Here is a 23,557-nt window from a genome sequence, read left to right as displayed (position 1 = left end):
TGTACTAAAAGAATATAGTTTTATTAAGCATTGTAGCTAAGTTGCCTTCAAGTACACCACACCAAAATCCACGAACATTCAACCAAACCCATCAGCAGTTCATTCTTTTACAATCCAAGAGTTAGGCGGAAACTCTGATCAACTTACACAGAAGGTAACCCATTTAGCTCTTGCGAGGGGGACAGGGGTAGGAGATTACACCATCTCTCCAATCACTAGTGATAGATGAAAAGCTTTGGCAGTATTAAGTGAAAACATGAAATGATGATTCTGGTGAAGAGGAATTACAAGTGTATAAATAACACTAAAGGAACTCTCCCTAATGATTACTGGTTAATGGCTAAAGTTTTGATTTAAAGGTGGAGCCTTTTAGCTACACAAAGGGTGAGTTTCATTTTTTTGACTAAAACAGGAAACAGTAACAGAACAATATAGCATGAATACACTACTCCAAAGTGGCTAAATAACCTTTTTTTAATGCAACAGAGGTCAATATCACAAGAAGATTCCAGGTTAGAACAACTACTTTTTGGGACTTTTGTTGGTATTAGATGTTTCATTAATTTGTAATTGGGCACCGGGAAGAATGGAAGAAAAAGGACAGCATGCATAATAACTACACACTGGTTAGACTGCGAACCATGCAGAAGATTTCTATCAAAGTGGCAACACTACAGCTCTACAGCTTTGAGTACAGCTCAAAACCCCAATTCAAGCTGTTTCGCGAGCTGTTTCTCGAGGCGTTACTTACAGTTAAATAAGCGAAACAGCGTGGAGCTCACGTCTAGTGAGGGACAGAGCTGTTTAACCATGAACACAACTCAAAGTGGTGATGGAAGCACAAGATTAAGCCTCACTTGTTTCACTGAGCGGTTACAATGACAACACAAAATCCATACCTGCACACGGTAAGTACTAGAAGCAGGTCAAACACAGATCAACTCATATTTTCAAATTAAAGCGTCTTCAAGCAGTAACCTTCTGATTTGAAGTGACAAGGGAGTGAGTGACTCCAGGTTACCGGTGTTAGGATCTCGTGTGTTTAGAGAGAGGGATCCGAATTACATCTCGTTTCTTTGTTTGAAAAGAAAAAAGTACAATGAATGTAAGCTTTCCATATTTCCTCGTGTTCCTAACCTTGCTCCATGTTTCATCCTTCACCCTCTCTAGAAAAATAGGTTTAATCTTCTGTTGAGACAGTGACCTCTAGACCTTCATCTCTATGGCAGCCACTGTCTACATTTAGTGCATTTAAGTGAGGATTAGTATTGCACGTCTTGGAGTCACTGCTAAAGGCACTTTCAGGTTGGATGAGAGCCCCACATTCCTCTCTCTCTCCGTTCAGCTGCTCTGGCTCCTTGTCCTCCACACCGTTCTCCATGGCTAAGCTCTCACCGTGCTGTGCAGGTTTCTTTTCCTCCTGCTTGGGCTTCTTTTGGTCCTTCACTAGGTTGTTTCCAGATGTTTGAGCAGGCTTGTAAGCAGGCTTGCTCTGGTAGACAGACAGAAAAAATGACGGTGAGGGTTCTTCAAAGAAATCCTGAGAATGCAGACTTTTTTCTATTTATTGCCATTTGGACACGGTGCCTATGCAACATGTCCAAAAGGCAAAGCTCTACACAGGTGAAGTGTAGGGATAAAATGCATGGATTACACGCCATCTCAAAGGTGACACTGTCTGTTACTTAAACTAGTTATGCTAGAAGAGAAAGCTCAGCAGCATGCAGTTGTGTAGCTTGCCTAAAATATAGCAAAGCTCGAAAGGGAACACGATTGGCTACAGTGACTTAAAATCTTTTAGGAAAAAAGATCAAAGAACCCATTTGGTTCTTTGATCTTTAGACTCTTATAGACTACATAGATAGAAATAACTGAGGGACATAATTTGCTTCAAAAGTGAAGTCACCCCTGTTTATTTACTGTATTTTGCCTAATGTGTTGTCAATGATGCACATTGACACTTGTGAAATGAAGCAAGCTGTTAAGTTTTGCACAGTCCAATGGCTCTAACCACGTGTAACATCTCCATATTGAGAAAGGTTTAAACACTATAAAACTGCTTTCAAATAGATTAAGCAAGTAGAGCCTGTGGTGTGATGGTCATCAGTTATAATATGATATTTTTAAAAAGCTGTAGATTTCTGAGTTTGGTAGGTTAAAAAAAATCTCACCATTGTTGTTTATACTACATTTATATAGTGCCTGTTCACATCAATGGTCATCTAAAGAAGAGCCTGTAATATTAAGAGAGGGAGAGAGCCCCAGCAATCTAATGATCACTTGCACATGGCAAAGGGCTGGGCCATATCATACCGTTCACGGTAACACCGGTGTAATGTTGGGCAACGAAAATGAAATATCGCGACAGAATATGAGTAAAACGCGCATGCGCAGTGCCTTTGTTTTCATATGCACATGGCGGAAAAAGCATGGCGGCGAATGAGGAGGGCGAAAGCGGATCGTTGAATGAAACAGATGAACCAGAATTGGTTTGTAAAAATGCTGCAGCTTCAGTGGTGGAACTGGTTTAGCTTTCGCCCGTCAGATACACAACAAAGCAGTATTTTTGGTAGCGCATGCTAGCGGGCCGTCGTTATTACCGTGTTTTTTGGAAAATACGTCACACTTAAAATCAATCCTTTGATTTTTCTGAAAATCGACAGAGCCCCTTATAATCCAATGGCCTTATGTATGAATTCTGGTTGTTTACTGACCTCGAAACGATTTTATGTACACGGCGCTCGAAAATCTGTCACGTTTTAGTACAACTTTGCTAAGCTACGAAGCCGCACCGCTTGATGGATTGTCGGAGCATTACAGCTATCGTAGGCAGCCTCGCGGAGTGATACGTACTGTGCTTCAACATAATATTACCGTATTGTGTGTGTATAACCTCTTTTCAAGTTTTGTGGATATTAAACATGGTTGTGCTGAGGATGTGTCGGCCAGTTTCCACTTGGTTAAACTGTCAGCAAGGAATTTGCATTTGCACTGTTAAATTTTTATATAACTTTAATGCACATAAAAACAGCTGCTTGTTTAAGTGAAAATACATTGATTTATTTTTTTTGCACTAATAAAGTTGTGGAGTTGTAAAGTCTTTTGTCTCGTGTCAATTATATCGTCAGTTATATCGTTATCGCAAGTTTTCAAATGTATATCGTGATAAATATTTTTGGTGATATCGCCCTGCTCTAGTGGGGAGGAAGAACTCACTTTTAACAGAAAGTGGTCTCTAACAGAACTAGACCGCAGACAAACAGCCATCTGCCACGGCTGGAGAGAGAAATATGGAGGGACCGAGCGAGGTGAAGAAGATCGATTTTGGAGACAGTGGCACTGACAAAGACACAGGAGGCTAAGCTGAAGACAGCATGGAGACAAAGTTAGAGGCAAGGCTGAGATGGCTTAGACATGAACAGGGACAGTGAATGTACTGGACAAAGGAGACCTCAGAGAAGAGTTATGGATGCAGTGAAGGAGGACATACAGCGTGGTGTGACAGGAGCAGAACGATAAGGACAGGCTGAAGCAGGTGATCCGCTATGGCGCCCCCTAAAGGGAGCCGCCAAAAGAGAGACCAACAGCAAAACGCAAACTATAAGATAGAGAAGATATCTAAAAGAAATCAGCAGGTTTTGTGAGTACTTGGACTACATGCATAAAATTCAACACCAGAAGTGCTGAAAACAGAGTTGTGGGTCTTCAGAAGATTGTCATTTTATATCAGCATTTTTCTACTCTTTACTCAGAAAATATCAGACAGAAAATATCACTCTCATTGTTTCTTTTAGATGATAACAGTCAAATACAGCCATTTTTATACTGGTAGAAATGATGATAGTAGATGTTAGATGCAACCAGTCAAAGACCCAGAAGGCACTGTGCACTGTGATGACCTTCATAGGTCAGAAAATGTCGGAAACATTTAGAAACACAGAAACAATGAAAATAACTTGTGTGTTTTCAATGGTGTGATACAGTAGAAGAGGATATTTAGAGCTTATTAAGGCCCACATGTTACAAAAGTCCATTGAAAATCATGTGCAGCACAGAAAAATGCATTTGTGGGTTGGAAGTCCTGCCAACAAACAAAAGGACTCAAGAGTTATTTAGAAGTTAATTAGCAGCAAAAGGAAGCCCAGAGACATGCAGGGAGCCTGTTTAGTTCCCTCTCATGTTCCCATGCTGAAAGCTCACACAATGGTTGTGTTCTGGTTTTGCACCGTAATTAAACAGTGGAAAAACCAACAGGTGCATCGGGAGTTTTGTGAGGTACCTTCCTGGGAAAGCAAACTACAGGCTGAGCTTCAATTTAGGAATTATTCGTTTCTCTGGTACCAAAATCCACGTGTGACAAACACTGAGAATTTCAGACACTGATGATCATCTTGAAGATTAAAGCTTCAAATGGTCGATGATGGTCAATAACCAATGATGGCAAAAGTACAGTCACTATTGCTTTGGTCAGTATTTTAAACTAGATCAACACAATTACTTATTAATATAAGCATTCAGGTTTCAAACTCATAAACAAGCTTTTACACTGGACTGTAGTGCAGTGTGTCCTTCAAAAAGATGAGAAAACTGAAAGCAGACAGAGATCTAGCAGTGGCCTGACAGATACATCCGGCACTAATTCATAAATAACACATTCATCTGTTGTTCTTAAAGAAAACAGAACGAAATGCTGGGATTTGCCACACAAGAGCTGGACTGAAGATGTGGCAACAGGTCTGATAGAGCGATGAATGAAATGTGAAATTTGGCCTCAAATCGCTGCCTGTATGTATGGAGGTCAGTGGGGTACAGTTAGGTCCATACATATTTGGACAGACATTGTGGTTCTGTACATTACCACAATGATGAAGTGCTGACCTTCAGCTTTAATTCAGTGGGTTGAACAAAAAGAACACAATCTCTTCATTTCAGGGGCTCAAAAGCAACAGGACAGATTGAATAACTGAAAATAAAAAGTTCATTTCTAACACTTGTATGAAAACTCTTTGCTGGCAATGACAGCCTGAGGTCTTGAACTCATGGATGAACTCAGATGTTGGGCTTCTTCCTTTTTAATGCTAGTAAACACTAGTGTGCCAGTGCCGCTCACAGCCATCACACTGCCTCTGTGCCATGCTTTCCACACTTTTGCTTTTTTTTCTTCAACTCCTGGCCTTTTATCTGCTTAACTGATAATGACATAACAAAGGAAATGCCCACCCCTGTCCGTGAAATAGCACTTTGAGTAAACTGTCCAATTACATTTGGTCCCTTTAAAAAGAGGGTGGCACATGTTAAGTAGCTGAAACTCCTAAACCCTTCATCCAGTTTGAATGTGGATCCCCTCAAATGAAAGCTGAGAGTCTGCACATTGTGTCCATAGTATATCTGGAACATGTTTCAGTAAACAGGTAAAAAAACTAAACTTGTGTCAGTGTCCAATATATATGGACCTAACTGCACAACAGTTAGTGTTTATCTGTTGTGCTGGGGATCCTGTCTGCATCGATGGAATTAGAAATCCAGAGCAGTGTTATTGTTTCTTTCATAGATAATGTTTTTTTCTGCACAGTCCCTCCAAATAAAATGAAATCATGACTGACTTACCAGGTACGTTCCCTGGCTCTTGAAGGTTCGGGCGTGGTACCGTCCTCCCCGACCAAACGTCCTTATGAGCGGTGTAGAAATCACGCCTCTTGGACGACTGCAAGAAGCAGACAGATTTCCACTGTAGATTCATTTTAATCTGCTGTTTTTGCCACATTTTGAATCTCTACATGAAAAACAAGTAGTTTTTACATGAGCTTATAGACAGGAAGGCTTAGACCATACATCAGGACCAGTCATAAAGTGTATTACAAAGAAACCTGATCGTTTTACACAAAGTTCAGATCCGAAAAGTCTAGAAAAATGTGTGAGTTCATGCATCGAGCCGTATTACTTCACTATGGGCGCGATATGCTGACGTGAATGACACTGTCTCATTTTCTACAGTGGTAAAAAGAAGAAAGTGGTGTTTTCTTAGTTTGCTCGTGTAACGTAAATGATGGAAAAGTCTGTTCTCAAAGTAATATGAGCGAGACGTTCGATCTTTCTGCTGTTACCCTCTGTTTGGTCCACCGACAGACACCACCTGCAGAGGGATGCCTCCTCTTCCTCGGCTGCGTCGTGTACCAGACCACTGACCCACCACAGTGCCGGCGATCTCCAGCTTCCCACCTTGTGTTTGGACTGCTTCCAATCCTTACAGAAACAGCGAGAAGTTGGCATCAAATGTTAAGACCACACTTTGTTTCTGAAGACTTGTGAGAAATGACCTTAATCTGGGCTACATGTTTTAAAGAGCAGAACTCACCGGGCACCCCCCAGCCTCTCCCTGCAGGAGGCGTCATTGGAGGCGGGTTGTAGAAATAACCAGTGGGAGGGTAGAAAGGCATCCCGTGAGGAGGCAGAGGTGGCGGTGGGGGGAAAGGAGGCAGATGAGGTGGCCGAGCAAAGTTGAGGCCTTCCAGGATACTCTGACGCATCTTTTCCACCCTGGCCGCCAGCTCAGCCTGAAGAGAGAGATATCACACAAGCACTGGCTTAACATAGAGAGCTCTTTTTGTCTGTGCAGTCATCAGCCTCTTGAATCAGCAGCTATAAAATCAATATCACACTGCTGTCAGTTAAACACAGTGCCTCCCTTTAACAGCTTCATTAGATCAGCTGCGGTGCTCGCCGTCTGACAAGAAAATGTTCAGTGTCTGATTAAATCACGGTAAAATGAAACTGGCCTTTTCATGAGATCTGGGACAACAGGTGCTCAACAGTAGTTTCAACAAAACAACAGGAACAGCCTTAAAATTTTTAAGAATGCGTTAAACTAAATGTGCAGTTTTAAAGATTAATGATATGTGTGCAGACTACCTTCAATCTCAGGCATCTTCAGTCAGTTCCCTATTTTCAGGCACTCAGTAGACGACCCCCACACTCTAAAGCTGCTGTGTTGTGGTGACTGTCGAGGCCGTTTGAGTGCAGTGAACTCATCATCATGTTCAAGAAACCAGTTTGGAATTATAGGAGCTTACGCTGCTCGAAGGAGCCATCAAAGATACGTACACTATGGTCATAAAGGGATGAACGTAGTCAGCAACAATACTCAGGCTGGCCGCGATATTTAAATGATGCTGAACATATGTCCACACACCACCAGCAGCTGCCTCAACTGCTAATACAGGCAGGATGGATCCATGCTTTCATGCTGCTAACACCAAATACTGATTTTAGCATCCAAAATGTCACAACAGACATCGAGGCTCAAACCAGGCAAAAGCTGCTCAATCTTCTCATCCAATTTTTATGAGCCAGTGAAAACTGGAGCCTCAGTTTTCTGTTGTTAGCTGATAGAAGTGAACCAGTGTGGTTCTCTGTCTCTGCAGTGCATCTGCTTCGAGATTTGTGCGTTCTCCTGCAGACCTCGTCTGTGACAAGTGCTTATTGAAAACATTTCCCTTTAGCTTTTAGCCTTCTAGTCATTCTCCTCTAACCACAGACATAAATAAGGCTTTTTCATCAAGAGAACTTTTTTGGACCAGTCTCCGTGAAACCTAGAGATAGTTTTCAGAAACTTCCCACACAACTAAGACCAGCCTGGAACTGGTTTGAAGTCACTTAAAACAATTTTGTTTCTCATTCTGAGTAGTTACATATATCGCTACATATGTAGCTACTCTTCTGAGTAGCTACTGCTTTGCTGAAGAGACCCTGCCCTCTATGGTCAGTTTAAGGAACTTCATCACCAGTGTGGAAATCACGCTTCCTTTCTCAGACACATTTCAGAGCTAATAAAATACAGCAGAATGCTTTTCTAGGCAAGATGCTGGAATATTGTTAGCTGTTCTTTGCCGTTGTTTAATAGCAGGTTGTACCCATTTTTTACACTCCTTCATTTCCAGTTGTGGTCAGACGTTTACATACACTCGTGGCATGAATGTTACAGCAATTTTAATGATTCTTTTGAACTGTTCTGTTTCCAGGGTGGAACAACTGTACAGCACACATCTTTAATGATTAAAATGCAAAGGTTTGAATTGATTATATATACAGACCTTCACAATAATATCCAGTTAAATACCCAATACCAAGTTGTACCTTATCCAGGTGCTTTTGTTACCAACAAGCTAAAACTGTATGTTTGATGTGTGTCCTGTTAGAACAACCAATCGTGTCCATGTTAACACAGTTTCCCAAGCGTTCTCGGGTGTGAAAGCCTCATCCTTACTCTTCTAAATGTAAAGCTGGGGATTCTTTCTCGGTCTGTATCCTCTCAGTCCATGGCAACGTAACACTCACCGTGGACACGCCTTGGTGGGTTGTTCCTGAAAATCCTAACCAATTTTCTCTCATCTGAGGATCACAGTTTAGGCCTTCTTCTTTGGCATAATGGTGACAACTTTAAATAACTTGTACTTACATACGACTGTTTTTTTTAACTGGCACTGAGAAACCTTTCTACAATTCTCCTTTTAGCTCTTCGCTGAGCTCCTTGGCCTTCCCCACTGTTCTGAGTACTGCTCCATCTAATGAATGCTGTCAAACAAACCCTATTTATGCTGGCTAAGAGAAACAACCTGTTGTAGTCGATCATAATCACTAACGAGAAGTTAATAGGCCTTGGCCTTCTCTCTTATTAAAACAGTGAGCAAATGTAAATATCTGAGCTTTTCTTTATATTTTTGACCCTGTGTGGATTACAGAAAATTCTAAATTGTGCACCTTTTTTAAAGTCATTAAAGCAGCTATGCAATTATTCCACCCTGGAGAGAGAACAGTTCAAAGAAATCATTAAAGCCCCAAATTGCTCACGATGAGTTAATGCAAACCATAACTGTAAGTCTTTTAATCATTTTTACATGTAAGTAGGTCCATGGATGGATGGATGGATGGCTCCGCACACACACCACAGTCAGTTGTTGGACTGAAGATGCTCAGCTGGAAAACTAGAACATATTGCCCAACTCTAATGTGAGCATGAAGGTAAATAACCAATAGCAGCACTCGGGGACGCATATACTTATCCCTCTGGGTTTGTTCAAAATCACGACCCTTTCAGTTTGTTTGAGGCCAAAAGTGTCCACCGACAGATTAGGTCTGTAAGTTTTATCATTTTTATGTTTTGTTGCCATTTTTTCTGCATAAAGCTTTTAACTAACTTTAGTTTTTTTCATAAATATAAAATAGTTATTACGTTTTACATTTTTAACCCTTTAAACACCAGTTTGTTTGTCCACTGCACTAGCTGGAAGACAACATCACATCTTGCAATTTTCTATAATTGCATTGCTACTGGAATTTCTTGTATTATTAATAGTAGAGTCTGGGGCATGTAATTGATTCACATCAACATTGATTATAATGCATTGTTATTTTTGTGCAGGGAGAGCAAAAACATAAAAACTCCCTCTCAGCTTGTTCATGGCCACAAATGGCCACCATAGAGCCCAGAGGGTTGAGTTTTGGGCAAATGGTATTCTGTTTACCGGTATATATGTTTTGAACCCCATACAGGACACAGTTTAGGGTTTGTTTTGTTCAACTGTTTGATTCCCTGAATGTCTACAGCACAGGTTTGATAGTGTAAAGTTAGCATCACTCATTAAGCTACAACAACAATATTAATGGCAAATACAGCAGGCTCAAATACACTAGAAGCATGAGAAAACCCTATCCCAACCTTGATACTGGAGCGTATTTTGCTGACGTGAGACTGGTGCGGCTGAATCTACCTGACCGTCACAGAGGTCGATGAGCTGGGCCTTCTCCCTGCTGGCCCTGACGAGTTTATTCTGAAGCAGCTTGCCATCAAAGTACATCCACGGGCAGCAGTGCTCCCAGGGAATCGGCTGCCCGCATGCGTCATTGGCGAACAGAGCCATGTCCACGCCGCTCATGAACAGAGCAGCCAGCTGGACTCCCCTAGGGTCCAGGTTGTCAATCTGTGGAAGCAAAATATGAAAAACTTCTAAAATGCTGAAATGAAAATAAAAAACTAGCAACCCCTAACAGCCCTGCTGACCATTCAGATTGAAACGGGGGAACTGCAAAGCGAAGCACAGAGCGGGTGTAAGCAGCCCATTCACACTCAGCTGCTAAAACACAGCGACGAACAAGCTAATTGAGCCAAGACAGAAAGCCAACACACACAACCCAGATGTTCTGACACAGGCTGAGGGGAGCTACACACACAGAGACCACAAAGAGGAAAGCGCACAGCTCGTGTGGATGGTTCAATTAAAAAGGGTCAAATCGATCCAGCTTCTCTTGAATTTATAAACCATCCACACACGTCACTGAAATCCCGCAAAGCTCTACAAATACATCTCTTAACACAAAGCTACAGCTTCAGTAACAACAAGCTCTACAAAACAGTGTTTTGCAGAGCTTGTTTTTAGGAACATGAGGAGTGTCCAGAGAAGAGAAAGAGGTGGAATACAAAGCAAGGGAACGGCTGACTGAGCAGCAGATTATAGCCGAGATATTCCCGGATGCAGTTCTCAGACGCTCCTCATATAATCAAGACTATAAAATCACCTTAAGTTCCTGCAGCTGGTCAGGTTCATAAAGTTTAGGAGAAAGTGCTTGAGCTAGGAAAGCGTCAAGTTCGTAACGACGCAAAATTCTTACTCCTGGCCAATGTAACATAAACCTGAAGCAAAACACAGAAGATTAACAGTGTTACAGAAAGCGGGAACCGATCGAGCCCGTCCTCATCAATCCTCACTCCCTTAAACTTTAGCATCGCACTGCTTCCAGCTGTCAGACTGTGGCTACTCACCGGAGCACACAACACAGCACTAAGAGGGGCGTGGGGACGTTGTCGGGGTTCAGCATGGCCGGGGTGTCAGAGCGCATGCAGGCCAGGAACGCCCTCATCCTGCGGTTCTTGTCCTCCACGGCTTTCCCCAACCACAGCTTTTTGAGGTTGGGACATGTCCACTCCCTAAAGGACAGAGCCTCCACCAGCTCTGGAGTGTGGGGAGATTTGCCTTTGTAGGCAGCCCACTCTTTAACCATGACATGTGTGTCTGCAGGAGGACAAAAAATAGTGAGCGATTCGTACTTTTATAGCATGTAAAAAAAATGTTTAAAAGCCAGCTTTATATCAGTATTAGGGCTCAATAGCTGTTATTTACACGTTGATCATGACTCAAAGGTTCCAGTCAAACCTAAAGACATAACAGGTATCAACAGTGGTCGAACGGACCGAAACCAGAATCGGATGATTGTCACCGATCTTGGCCTAGACCGGTGACGAGTCAATCGCTCAAATCTGATTATATGCTGGTCCCTTTCATGCACAGCGGTCACTCGCACACACTCACAGCCAGATGTGGTTAGCATGTGGCTATGGCTGTAATCGAGTTCTTAACTTTGAATGAAGAAGACACAAAGCTCACCAAAGTAAACCCAAGTCAACAATACAGAATGTAAGCTAGTCTGGGCAGGCAGGTAAAAATTATATTTAGAGTTTCCTGAGGTGAGGAGTTTATTTACAGTGTTCTCTGTGACATGTGAAAGTTAGACCTCCATATTAAACAAACCAACACAACAAAGAAGCAGCACACATCATCTGCTCACCGGAAACAACCTCTGACTGACTCTATGTAGGGCGTCAATTCACAGCTAATTAGTCTAGCCGGTACCAACAGCTCAAACCTGTAAATCTAACGTGTACATATGAAAATCTCATAACAGTCACTAAACACTCACAGATCATTAACACAGCTAAATGGGTCCCTATAAAAGACAAATACACATTAAAAGAAACAAAAGAAAACAATTCTACAAGTAGAGCACCCTTCTGCTTGGTTTAGCGCAGTGATGTCAACAATGACCTGCATGGTGGCTCAGAACAAACAAACACAATGCCAAGTGGTCAGCGCTGTTGCCTCACAGACTCCACACAGAAAGGCCGGTCTGTCTGTGTGGAGTCTGTATGTTGTCCCCGTGTTTGTGTGGCTCCTCTCCGGCTTCCTCCCACAGTCCAAAGACGTGCAGTTAGTGGGGTTAGGCTCAGTAGTGATTCTAAATTTCCCATAGGTGTGAATGTGAGTGTGAAAGGTTGTCTGTCTCTCTGCGTTAGCTCTGCGACCTGTCCAGGCTTTACCCTGCCTCTCGCCCCGTGGTAGCTGGGATAGGCTCCAGCCCCGCGCGCCCTGATGTGGATAATTGGAAGAGAATGGATGAACAATATTTATAACAATATAATACTATAATTATGACTTGTACATGCTTTGATATTAACTGCAACATAATGCTAACACAAACAAACCAAGTTTAGTATGTGAAGCTATAGCAAATACGCACATGTATGGTAGAAAAAACAACATGATGGACAGTGGTCCCTCGCTGTAACGCTGTTTTGAGGATTTTCTTTTGTGCAATTTTTATTTATTTTTATTTTATTTTTTTACGGCGCATTGTGTTCTGCGTCCTGATTGGCTGTACAGTACAGAATGCGTTCAGCTTGTCAAATTTACATAAATCTTCGATCCTAGCAGTGTGACTCTGAAGTGCTGCACTGTATGTTTCTAAGTTTTCTCCACAACAAACACAACAATGTCAACGAAACGTTTTGCACTGTCAAAGGCAGCTGCAGTAGCACCCAGAAGGCAGAGGAAGATGCTAACCATCGCACAGAAAGTTGGATTTCTGGACATGTTAAAGGAAGGTAAAGTTACCATAATTTTCAGATTATAAGGCGCATTGAGCGAAACAAAACAGTCAGATAAGTCAAACTTTACTCAGCTCATTCTTCTTGCTTCCTCCACTTCTGTACCATTGATTCGTTTATGTTGAATTCTCTGGCAGCTGCTCTGTTCCCATGTTCTGGACCTCAAACAGGGTTTGATCCTTGGTTTCATTCTACAATACTGGACTGATTTTTCTACGAAGGTTTGAACTTTGAGAGTTTAAACAAGAGAGAAAAGTGTGAAAATGTTCGTGCCTGTCTGAGAAAAGTGTATAAAGTGTGTAGTGACGGGTTTTACAGCCTTAAATCATCTATAATAATTGTAAAAAATAAAGCTGGCTACTTCGCAGATTTCACCTGTCGCTGGTTATTTTTGGAACACGACTCCCACAGTAAACGAAGGACCTCTGTAGTGTGGAAAATGAACTTGTAATGAAATTATAAAAGTGTGACAGCTGCTCACCCACTTTGTCACAGAGAACTACCACAAAATGGTTTGTAGCAACAAACTTAACAAGACACTTGAGCTGCTGACGTTGGATATTCTAAACAAGCTGACCAAGTAAAAGTGTCTGAAGTTGTTTGGAGCTCAGAGCCAGCAGCCTCGGTTTGAACAGTCAGAAAATCTGTTATGAGTTATAGTTCTCAGAAAAAAAATCCAAATCAGAATTAAGAATTGTCCGACACAGTTGCTACTGATGCACCTGTAGATAACAAACTAATGCAACAAAAGAGCTCTCCTTATGGACTACACATACTAGAGTAGCTTTGCATGGTTCAGTTCAAAATACTCTGTCTGATACCAGCACAACCCCACGCATGCCCACACTCAATAGTTGTGGATGAACAAAAAACGTTTCCCCCGTGTGTCCCACAGCAGTTTTGCTCCTTTTGGGCTCCTAGGAGGAATTCTGTGTGCAACCCATACTGTTTGTCTACAAAAACACTCACTGGCCCATGTCTGCCCAACAACAGTTTTACCTCTCAAGGTCCCAGTGACTATTTTCTAAGGGCCCTGGCTGCTGTGGCCCCAAGTGGGCACACCCGCTCGGGGCCTGTGTGGGTTTGCCTTGTGCACACAGCCCCAGTGAGCCCACACGGGCATGTTTGTTGGGACATTTCACACCAGCCTCATTATTTGAAACTTGAAACCAGTACCCCTAAGAAAGAAAAAACAGTGGAAGTGCAGAGCCCTGCTCTCAGTCTTGCTCTAATCTCAAAATCCCCGCCCGTGAGTTTTCACTACAGTGTTAAACAGACATAAAGGAGCTATTTGATCATAACTCACACTCAGGGAGGCAGTTCTTCCTCATGGCGAGTCTCTCAGCCTTCTTTCTGGCCTCTGACAGGCTGAAGAGCACTCCGTAAACATACTGACGGATAGGTCGAAACAGTTGCACTGCTGAAGGCAGGTCTTTGTTGGCTTCATCTTCAATGGTGACAGACAGCTTAATCTCTCCCTGCAAAGGCACACTGTTAGATCAGTGCTGGACAGTGACAAAGGCCGCTCAACACAGGCACTTCACATTCTACCAACATGCAGAGTTTGTATATGCCAAATACAACACGTCAAAGATAAAAGCAGTCTAGATGACCTTAGTGAGGACGTGGTAGACGTAGGGGTACATCAGGCCCTTCTTGTGCCTGTGCTCGGCAACCCGCAGGACCTCGGGGGCGGGGGCAGGGAGAGGTGGGATGGTAATGTCCATATGGTTCCTGGTGGGCATGGAGAGCAGGGAGGGGATTTGTGCATTCGAGCCTTGGAGATCTCCATCCTGTGACCCCAGGTTCACAGCAGAGGTCCCACACAGGTCAGTCTGAGGACACAAGGGGGTGTGGGGATGTTCAATCAAGTCTATTGTCAGATTCCCCATCAACCAATATGTAGTACTGGTCAAGCTAGACTCACTTTCGCCCCTTCACCTCTCTCTGGTGTGTTGGAAGCGTGAGCAGCATGTCCATTTTTGTGCCACTCTTCAGTGTGCTTGCTCACGTGACTAGAACAGGGAAACAGGTTTGTTGCATTTACAGGTAAGTGTTCAACATTACTGTCTCTTACAGCAATCAGCCACAAGTCAAATAAACCGCCATTCACAATGACTAGAATCTTTTTGGCACAACATCATACTAAGAAACCTTTGACCCTTTACTTTGTCACGTACTACCTGCCTACGCATCATTTCCAACAGAGCGTAGCGGTTCTTGATCTTGGAACCAGTCCAGGGAGGAAACCTGAGCTGGTGACAAAGTCAGAGGCTCAGTGATATGTGCAAAAGGGAGGCTTATGTGTTCTGATCGGATGAAAAAGCTACTGTGTCAAAAACTTGAAATGTGTCTGTTTACTGCAGTTTGTGGCTATTTAACCACAGACCCGACAGAGTGCCCAGAGTCCACTGGCAAAAGAACCCGCAATCGACACATCGATGTCAGAACAGGACTGAGCGACCGAACAATCTGCTCTGGGCTGATGAATCTCAATCGTGTTGTGTTTCTCTGATGGCAGCAGGATTGTTTATAGGAAGAAAGAGCGAGCCAGCCGACACCATCCACCGCTCTGTGGATTATTCTGCTGTGGAATCTTTTGCTTCCATCTATAAAGGTCACAAAACCCAAACATGAGGTCACTCTAACCCCAACTGTATCCCTGACCTTCTAACCCTAAGCCCATTTGCGGATCCAGATGACACCCAGACTGGTAGAGCAGGTTCTTCAAAAGCTGCAAACCAACTCTACCCTGGCTGCTGCTGGTGTCTGTCTTAATGTGATAGCTGTCACCGATGCATGCTCTTTCTATGCTGGGTTCACGCTGCTGTTCTACTGAATTTCTACATATTCACATAAAAGAGCCAAAAGCTGCCAAAAGCAAATTTACTGTATTTCTAGGCCAGGTCCATTGGTCCTGACTGAATAAAGCACAAACTAGCTTACAGCTACCTTCACCTTTGTCCTCTCCCACTGCTGCTGATCTCAAACAGTCAGTGTAGCCGCTGATGAATCGGCACACCATCAGTGAGGACATGCTGAGCTCTACTCACTTGGCAGTTGTGCCAGAGCTCTCATCGTTCTCTGAGGAAGACGACGTGGAGGAGGCATTGAAGAAAGGAGCCTCTATGTGGTTGGGGCTGCCGGCTTGCCTGGGGTTAATGGGAGAGGATCTCTCATAGAGGGGAGTGTGCCTCCCTTCAGGAGAAATGCTGCTGCAGCTCTTTTGCTCTGGGAGAGCTTTCTCAACCGAGTCCACAGACTGGCTGCCCTCCACCACAGCGTCTGTGTGCGAGTGCTGGACCTGAAGGCAGGGGAGACACAGAAGCATCAGGAAAGCTGAGGCAGCTGGAGCACGTTGCCGTGGTACTGGCTGGATTTCTTACCCCGTGTTTGTCAGGCTGCGGCGCCTGTGGAATGGCGAGTAGTTTAGGAGATGGCACTGCAGCTGGCACCCCCGTGTGTTTTGGTCTAACTGTGAAACAAACACAAAACCTCTAGTTCATATGAAAAGTAACTTCTACACTTACAAACGCAGATATTTTATGTGCTTCATCACATTCACACTGAAATTTGATAGTGGTTACTAAGTGGCAAAGAACCGTGTAGGAGCAGTACTGCATTTGAAGAGCTTCAAATAGAACCGAACACAGAGCCAAAGAAAATGCACCTGAGCAGGTGGACTGCAGGCCGTCTATTCTGAGAAGCTCTTTCACTGTTAAAATGATCAAATTTAGTCCAGTGAGTTTTGATACGTCTATCTGAATATGAGTAACAGACTGTATAAAAAGATGGAAAACACTCCTTTATATTTGTTCAGTGCGTTTGACCTGCTGCTTCGGTCAGCAGTGACATGTCCAATCAACTCAGTTTAGTTTTATGCTTTTTAACCTCTAAACTTTGAACACTTTGTGTTAAACTCCCCATAAATAACATTTACAGTTTATACTTTTCAATGTTATCTACTGTACATCCCCCCACAGCAGCGAGTCTCCGAACAGACGGAACCCAAAAGTAGTTTAATGGAAACTTTAAAAAAAAGTATCATTTTGATGTAAACTCAAGTTAAAGCAGAAACTCTGCACGTTAATGTCATAAATGATATATTAAAGTGTTGAGTCTCAGCGCCGCGTCTCGACGGATCAGTGCTGCTGACCCGAACTCCAGAGTTTTCAGTTTATGGTGAGATGAGGTGAAAACCCACCCAACTGTAGAGGTAAATGTTGGGGCTGGTTGGCCACTGAGTAGTACTCCACTGCCTTCTTGAAGCGGAAGATTTTGTCATCAGTGCAAGACTAAAAGAAAAAAATGAGAGAACAGAGTATTTCTGTCTAAAATAAAAAAAATCTCCAAATTCACTTTCAAACAAGCAAATTCTTTATTCCTCTTATCCTGATTTTGACCACTTTCTACTAAAACATGCAGTAAAAATAATATACATAGCTTAGGTAACTCAAATGGAATCAATCACTGCACGCTCAATAATGTGTTTAGACCACTTCATCATCTTCCCATTTTCTGAGCATCCCGCTGGATCCTCTGCGACTACATATTTATCGCCACAGCTCAGAGCTCACTCTGATCCCTTATGTGTCGGTGTCACCAAAATAAAGGAGTAAAGGACAGAAACTGGCCATACAACTAGATTTAATACCAAACTGAAGCCATAATGAAGAGAGACCACCTGTCAGAACCTGTTTCATAATCAATTTTCCCAAAGCTTTCTATTGTTTGTGGTGTAGTGTATGCTAAAGGAGGCACGCGCATGCAGTCTACCTGCACATCTGGCAGATCAACAGATTTTATTTAGAGCACGGACGTTCTGCATCTTTAATCAACAGGACTACATCTGAAAACTGTCACATGATCACTTTAGCTGGCTCTAGCTCCATGACCCATTCACGGCTGTTTTTTCTTGCTCAGTCAATTCAAAGTCACAAAGAATCACTTTAACGTGATGTGAACTAGAAAACAGAAGAATGATATTTCTGCCTGGCGGTTCGAGGTTAATGTGACTGCACTGGGAGAACTGCTCATTTATCTCATCTATATCATTTCTTTCCCCCCCCCGAGCACTGGCTGTGTATGAAGAAGGGCGAACTACATGAGGATGGATTTTAAACATATGAAACTGCCACTGCTACCCTTCAGCTTCCAAGCAGATACACCTACGGTAGGAATGTCAAAATCCTGCGTTATTGCATTCACAAGATTTTCAGAAAAGGTGAGTAACAGAACTATAGCTCTGAGGCGAAAATAAGTCAAATGCAGTGTCAAGCATACTGTTTTAGCTGGTCCAACCACTTACTGTGAAGCTAAATCATTTGAATCTGTAAATATCTCACTGTTTGCATTACCAAGGGTAGAGGGGATGACAGGGTGGAGCAAAACATTCAAACTTTGTTCAAAGGGCTTTTGGAAAGTTCATACCTGTGAATTCTTGAAGATGTCCTTGCCAATGGTCTCCAGGTCAGTGATGTCGGGGATGCTGCGGACATAGTCGGCCACGGCCTTGATTACAACATCACAGGGAGGAAGCACGAGCTGATGGGCACGCACCTGTGAAAGACAGATTGTCCTGAACGCAGCCAAAGCTTATATAACCCTTCACTGCATAAGAGGGAAGGTTACGAATCAACAAGCACAAATGATTTAAGTCAAAAGTAAAAGTGTCTTCTTCCTCTGTAAGTAAAGTGTATCTGAGAAGGATTCAGGCTCAGGGGTGTCTGCTGGTTTGTGAACATGTTCGGATGTGTCTGCAGTATGTCCACATCAAACTGAAATGTCGACTACTGTAACACTCGTGCACAAAAAGCTTAGATTGTGCTTCGTGTTGTGAATCATTCCACCGTAACAGTGTCAAGTGAACTTTGTTCATTAGACTCTCTGGTGCCACGACAATGAACTCACTTAAGCTGGAATTAATGAAAGTGAGGCTGCTTACATTTATGCGGCAAACAAAGAACTTTGCATGTTATCTTTTATCATGTGCACATCCACACACGTCCAAGTGAACTCGCCCATCCGCAGCACCACAAACAGAATCTGAGTCTTGTGCTGTCAACTTGAGAGCATTTTGACAGCTTCATCACTACATGAAAGAGAAGACTGCTATTTTGAGCAAAGAGGTTTTGTCCGTGTCAAACTGTGCATGGACTGAAGATCTCCAATCCTGCAAAACATGGCTCTGAAACACTCTGTGGGATCTGGACGGTCATACAGACACCATCAGAATCAATACAACAAGCTTTGTGACAGAACAGATATGAAACCCATTAAGCACATGCCTGTTTTGGATGTGAATGCTCTGGATATTTCTACACAGCACTGTGGTTCCTGTGACTTTCATGGACCCGGGTATGAGGTTTATCCGAGGTCATATACGCGAAACGCTGTTTACACGGAAAACAGATGTTTGGGTTCTGCGTGTCCTGTGTACATAATAAATACTAGTATCCTGGTAACTGTGTGATGTTAGTTTAGGCAGGTGTGATATGTTGAGAAATACAAACAAATAGGTAGATGTACCTATAACTATTACCTGAGGGCAGCTGCTGAAACTTGCTGGTACTGATACCAGGATAGCATCATAAAAGGGAGCCTAAGTGTGCTTTTCCTTATGACAGCAGTGATGTTAAACAAGGCGAGTGGCTGTGGCTCAGGTGACAGAGCGGGTTGATCACTTAGGCAAGACAGTGAACCCAGAATTGCCTCTGGTGTGAGTGTAAGTGCTAGATATGTATGAATGCGTGTGTGACTGGGTTAATGAGACTTGTAGTAGAAGTTTTAGTTAATTTACCATTAAACATAAAGGTCAGTGTATGTACAATAATCTGAGAGCCAAACGCTCAAATTAAAGCCGACTTACAGGGATGGAGGCTGGACCTGGAGTCCCGTTACCAAATCCAGGTTGAATAAAACCAAAAAAGAACGATTAAAGTTTTTAAATACTCTGATCATGTTTACATGTGCTAACGAAACAACTACATACTTCAAAAACTTTATCATAACCAGGACACGAGTCCATGCAAACACATCTACTGGTCTGAAGTGGGGGTGCGCTCAAATGGGTGATGTCACATAGACGCGAGTACCAATAAAGACGAACTAATAACTGGTGATTAAAATTTGGTCACAAGTGTGACTAGGAGGATGAATGGTTGTCTGTGTGCTGAGCAACGCCCACACTGGAAACACTTCACTCATCTTGAATCGCTCTGAAGCTGCCAGCTGGTCACCTGCAGACATTCCAGGGTCCAGTTGCCTAGGTAACGCCTCTATTTTCTACCAGGTCATATGTCAATCAATGAGATCCTGCGCTGTTGCTGGTAGCTACTTCAGTCTAGGCGTCGCTGGCGCTTGCTACTATATGTTTGAATGCAAAACGTGCACTTTTCCTTCCCATCAGTCAAGGATGTGCACTGCACGAGCAAACAAATGACCAGTAACCATAATATTTAAGCACAAGGCCGACAGCTCTCGCAGCTCTCAGAGAAAGTCCTTACCTTCAAAGAGGCTAAGGGATGCTCTGGACCAAGTAAGCTCCAGTGAAAGGCAGCCAAGTCTTCATCAGGCAGTAAGTGATTCCCTGTTAAAAAGAAAACGTGTATCCGTCAGCCTCACCGGGGCAAACACTTCCACCAACATTACTTGCTCAAACTACAACACTAACCTAAAAGCGATGCAAAAATGACAAAACGATTGGGGCTGAGATCGAGCTGCCGTGCCACTTCGTGCATCAGGTACTGGCTGGTGGTGAGGTTTTTGCCGTTGCGGCTCAGTTTGAGGATGTGGGCGTTGAAGTAGTATGGGATATTGCTCAGGGCGTAATCCGAGTCGTAAGCCACCAGACCATGGAAGCCACTCTTCCTGCATAAGGCTATCACTTCCAGGTGGTGGTCCTCCACACTCTGGACAACCTGAGGAGAGCCACAGACAAGAATTGAGCTAACGCTAAAGCACTCAAAGAATATGCACAGGAAGAAAACTACAGTCGAGGAGCACACTCGTGTGAGCTGTTGGTGAGTGAGCCTTGCTCATAAGTCCCGTATAAGTTTTCACACTGGAGTTCAGTTTTTATTATTTCACTGTTATCATCCTGTGGGCAGACCGAAAATTACAATACGAAACACAACTTGATTACTTTTTGTCATGTTACAGCCTTATAATAAACGTGTACCAGTAGGACTGGAGTCTTCTGTCTGTATTCACTGTTACAGCAGAATCACTGTAACCACTTTCACGTTCACTTTGCTGCCTGCTTTGTGGTCACGCTTGAACAGGCTACTAAAAGAAAGATCCTGTGTATGCCATCTTTATTAGGATTAGTACAAATATATAAACAGTTCAGCCATATTGTCAACACATCACTATCATTGCTCTGAAGAGCCACAGAACATGTTTCTGACCTCAATGACCTGCAGGTCTGTGCCTCAGGTAAAATTAGGGCTTTATTTTTGGTGTGTGTGTTAAAAAGAACACACACTACAAGTCTTAAATGTAAGTGTGAAGTTGTGGCGTACTGCATTAATTTACCAGATTCCAACAAATCGAGCAGCTGTGTGATGGGACTCACAGCTGAGGCAGAGACGCTGTCAGAACTTTCTACTTTATCTCATCAGCTCATCGTTTTATTAACTGAGCAGAAAGTATCTTTACAGTTAGTAGTTTGTTTGTTTTGAGATCATTTAAACCTCAGCCATGAAGTTACGTTCTTCCAGTGAAACAGGGACTTGTTCGTTTATGCCAAACCTGTCTGGACATCTTTTTGTTCACTCTGTTTACTTCTGTCAGATGGGAGGACAAACAGTGACAGAGGGGGGCCAGCATCTGACTCAGACCAGCAACCTGTTGGATACTAGTCAACCACCGCAGTTGCCCACCCTCGCACAGCAGGTTAGAACTTGTCTAAGTGTGGGAACAGCATCCTATCGTGGGTCAGGATGCTGTGGTGACAAGGTGGGCAGCTAGCAGGCTAACTCGGGCTGTGTCCACAGCTCAACAGGCAGACACTGCCGGGCCGAGTTTCCACTCACCCCGACGCGGAACTTGAGGAGAGCAAGTCGGATGCAGTGGGCCATACACACGGGAGGCAGGAACCAGACTTTGGGCGGTGGGGTGCCTTTATTCTGGACGTGGCTGATGATCTGCTGAGCGGTCTGCCTCTCGTTCACCTGCCGCTTGACCCACTCGTGAAGACGGCCTTTCTCCAGGGCGCCATTGAAGCACACCAGGAGCTCAATGTTCCCGTTGAAGCAGGCCTGGGAGAGGGCGGCCAAGTAGCCCAGCATGTGGTTCCACTGGCCCCCGCAGACCCAGTCGGTGTAGAAGCCCCCGTAGAGTCGATGGAGGCAGTTCTCGGCGTCCACCAGCAACCTAAGCGGACTCTGAGGGGGTTTCTGCCGGCCACCTCCAACCAAACTCCCCCGGGCCAACCTCTGGAGGTCCACCGGCACCACAGCGCTGGGACAGTGCTTCTCAATATACTCCAGGAAACCTTGCACACCCATGTCGAGCTTCTCTTAGAAAAGACGGAAACTTAAAAGTGACGGTAAAGAAAGCTGGCTATCATAGGAAAATAAACCGGGGGAGGTTGCAGTGCGCCTCTCCCCCAGTGTGACTGACTGCTAGCTGGAGATATTACCGGAGTTGCTGTAATTACAAATGAAATCAAACACGCCTGCTATTTAAATGTGTCCGCTTTCCGGTGAGTTGTTGTTGTTGTTTGTTGTGTTTATTAATTTGGTTCATGGCTTCAAGATGCCATGTGTCGCTTCACGAAGCCATGACTGCGATCCTTAGTCTGTACCGGAGGAGAGCGAGAGGGAAAGCACGTGACGATATGACGCAAGGCACGTAGGCTCGAGAGGCCCACGTGAGAAGCAAGAGAGTACACTGTCGGTGCTTCGCTGTTTGTTTGTTTGTTGTTGTTGTTGTTGTTATTGTTTGCCTGAATTAAAAAAAATAAAATAAAATCAGAAAATTAAAGACCTTTTATACAGAGACTGTATATGAAACATAACTACCGTTAGCTCTGTAGTTTTGTGATCAGATTTGGTCACGAAGTGAAAAATATGGATGTGGAAGGTAGTTCTGTTTTATTTAAAAAAAAAGAAAAAAGATGCGATATCAATCCAAATATATTGATGGCTGTTTTATTTCATGACTCTGTGGCTGTTGCTCCAGACTGCAGTTTGTCTGTTTCATTATCTTGTGACTTTAGCGTAGAGATAGATGTTATGTTAAGGTTACCACTCCAGTTTGTAGATGAGTGTGGCTATTATTTTCTTTTTTTTTTTAGTATAAAAGCTAGAAGCAGTGAGATTGGGAATCAAAATTTCACATTTTTAAAACCTACTGCTGAAGTAGGTTTTAACCTACTGCAGAAGTAAGTACTTCTGTCCCATTAGCTAGAAGCTAGCCTTGAGAACTGTCTGGCAAAGGTTGGATGTGAACTATCTTGGCAAGTTTCACTCTTTGGGTGTAAAAGCGTTCCTTCCTGATTTGTGGAGGGAGGGGGTGAGCGAAGGTGCAAAGTTGAGTCTCTGTACAATGTGCAAAAAATAGTGTTCTTAATAGCAGTTTGGTAGTTTTCTATCTGCTACATGGAAACGTGTTAGAAGTAACAACCGATCTAGAAATGACAGCTATTTCGATATTGTGAAGCTCGCACACAAGAATTTCACTCGCATGTGCTGTACCAATGTACCTGCACATGTGATGTGACAATAAAAAGTGATTTGATTTGATTCAGAGCTCATTATCGACAAGTCCACCACCCTCTCACCAGCTGGTTATAACAATGCATTAATAAATGTGTTAATGAATGATACAACAGGGTTT

At 43.3% G+C, this 23,557-nt stretch overlaps 1 protein-coding gene across 2 annotated transcripts; it reads right to left on the bottom strand.

Annotated features, from left to right (window-relative positions):
- Positions 1-22,543, bottom strand: LOC146573625 (constitutive coactivator of PPAR-gamma-like protein 1 homolog). Of its 2 annotated transcripts, none has more exons than XM_085272876.1 (17): positions 21,751-22,543; positions 20,388-20,634; positions 20,221-20,303; positions 18,146-18,274; positions 16,920-17,010; positions 16,102-16,190; positions 15,769-16,019; positions 14,643-14,730; positions 14,329-14,550; positions 14,022-14,193; positions 10,817-11,066; positions 10,573-10,687; positions 9,768-9,977; positions 6,356-6,554; positions 6,105-6,243; positions 5,608-5,704; positions 1-1,492 (listed from the first exon to the last, which is right to left on the bottom strand). In XM_085272876.1, exons 1-17 carry the CDS (start codon positions 22,222-22,224, stop codon positions 1,181-1,183), a joined length of 3,168 nt encoding a protein of 1,055 aa, XP_085129002.1. In that variant the 5' UTR covers positions 22,225-22,543; the 3' UTR covers positions 1-1,180. The 2 variants fall into 2 exon arrangements, with proteins under 2 accessions (XP_085129002.1, XP_085129003.1); XM_085272877.1 differs by having other exon boundaries at positions 1-1,495; positions 5,611-5,704.
- Positions 22,544-23,557: the final 1,014 nt, after the last annotated feature.

This window comes from Mchenga conophoros, linkage group LG5 (assembly GCF_057382185.1).
Source record: "Mchenga conophoros isolate Kocher_MC1m ecotype Shallow Benthic linkage group LG5, M_conophoros_male_GT1.1, whole genome shotgun sequence".
Lineage (NCBI taxonomy): Eukaryota > Metazoa > Chordata > Actinopteri > Cichliformes > Cichlidae > Mchenga > Mchenga conophoros.
The sequence above is the reverse complement of the archived record's forward strand: the minus strand, read 5'-3'. Positions and strand labels throughout refer to the sequence as shown.

Bases quoted from the DNA above. Each gene is read 5' to 3' on its own strand.
- LOC146573625 (XM_085272876.1), bottom strand. From the start codon at position 22,224: ATGGGTGTGCAAGGTTTCCTGGAGTATATTGAGAAGCACTGTCCCAGC. The intron at 17,011-18,145 runs GTATGAACTTTC...TTTTTCTTTTAG, and splicing joins ACATCTTCAAGAATTCACAG to TCTTGCACTGATGACAAAAT. The intron at 11,067-14,021 runs GTGAGTTATGAT...GTCCTCCTGCAG, and splicing joins GAAGAACTGCCTCCCTGAGT to ACACACATGTCATGGTTAAA.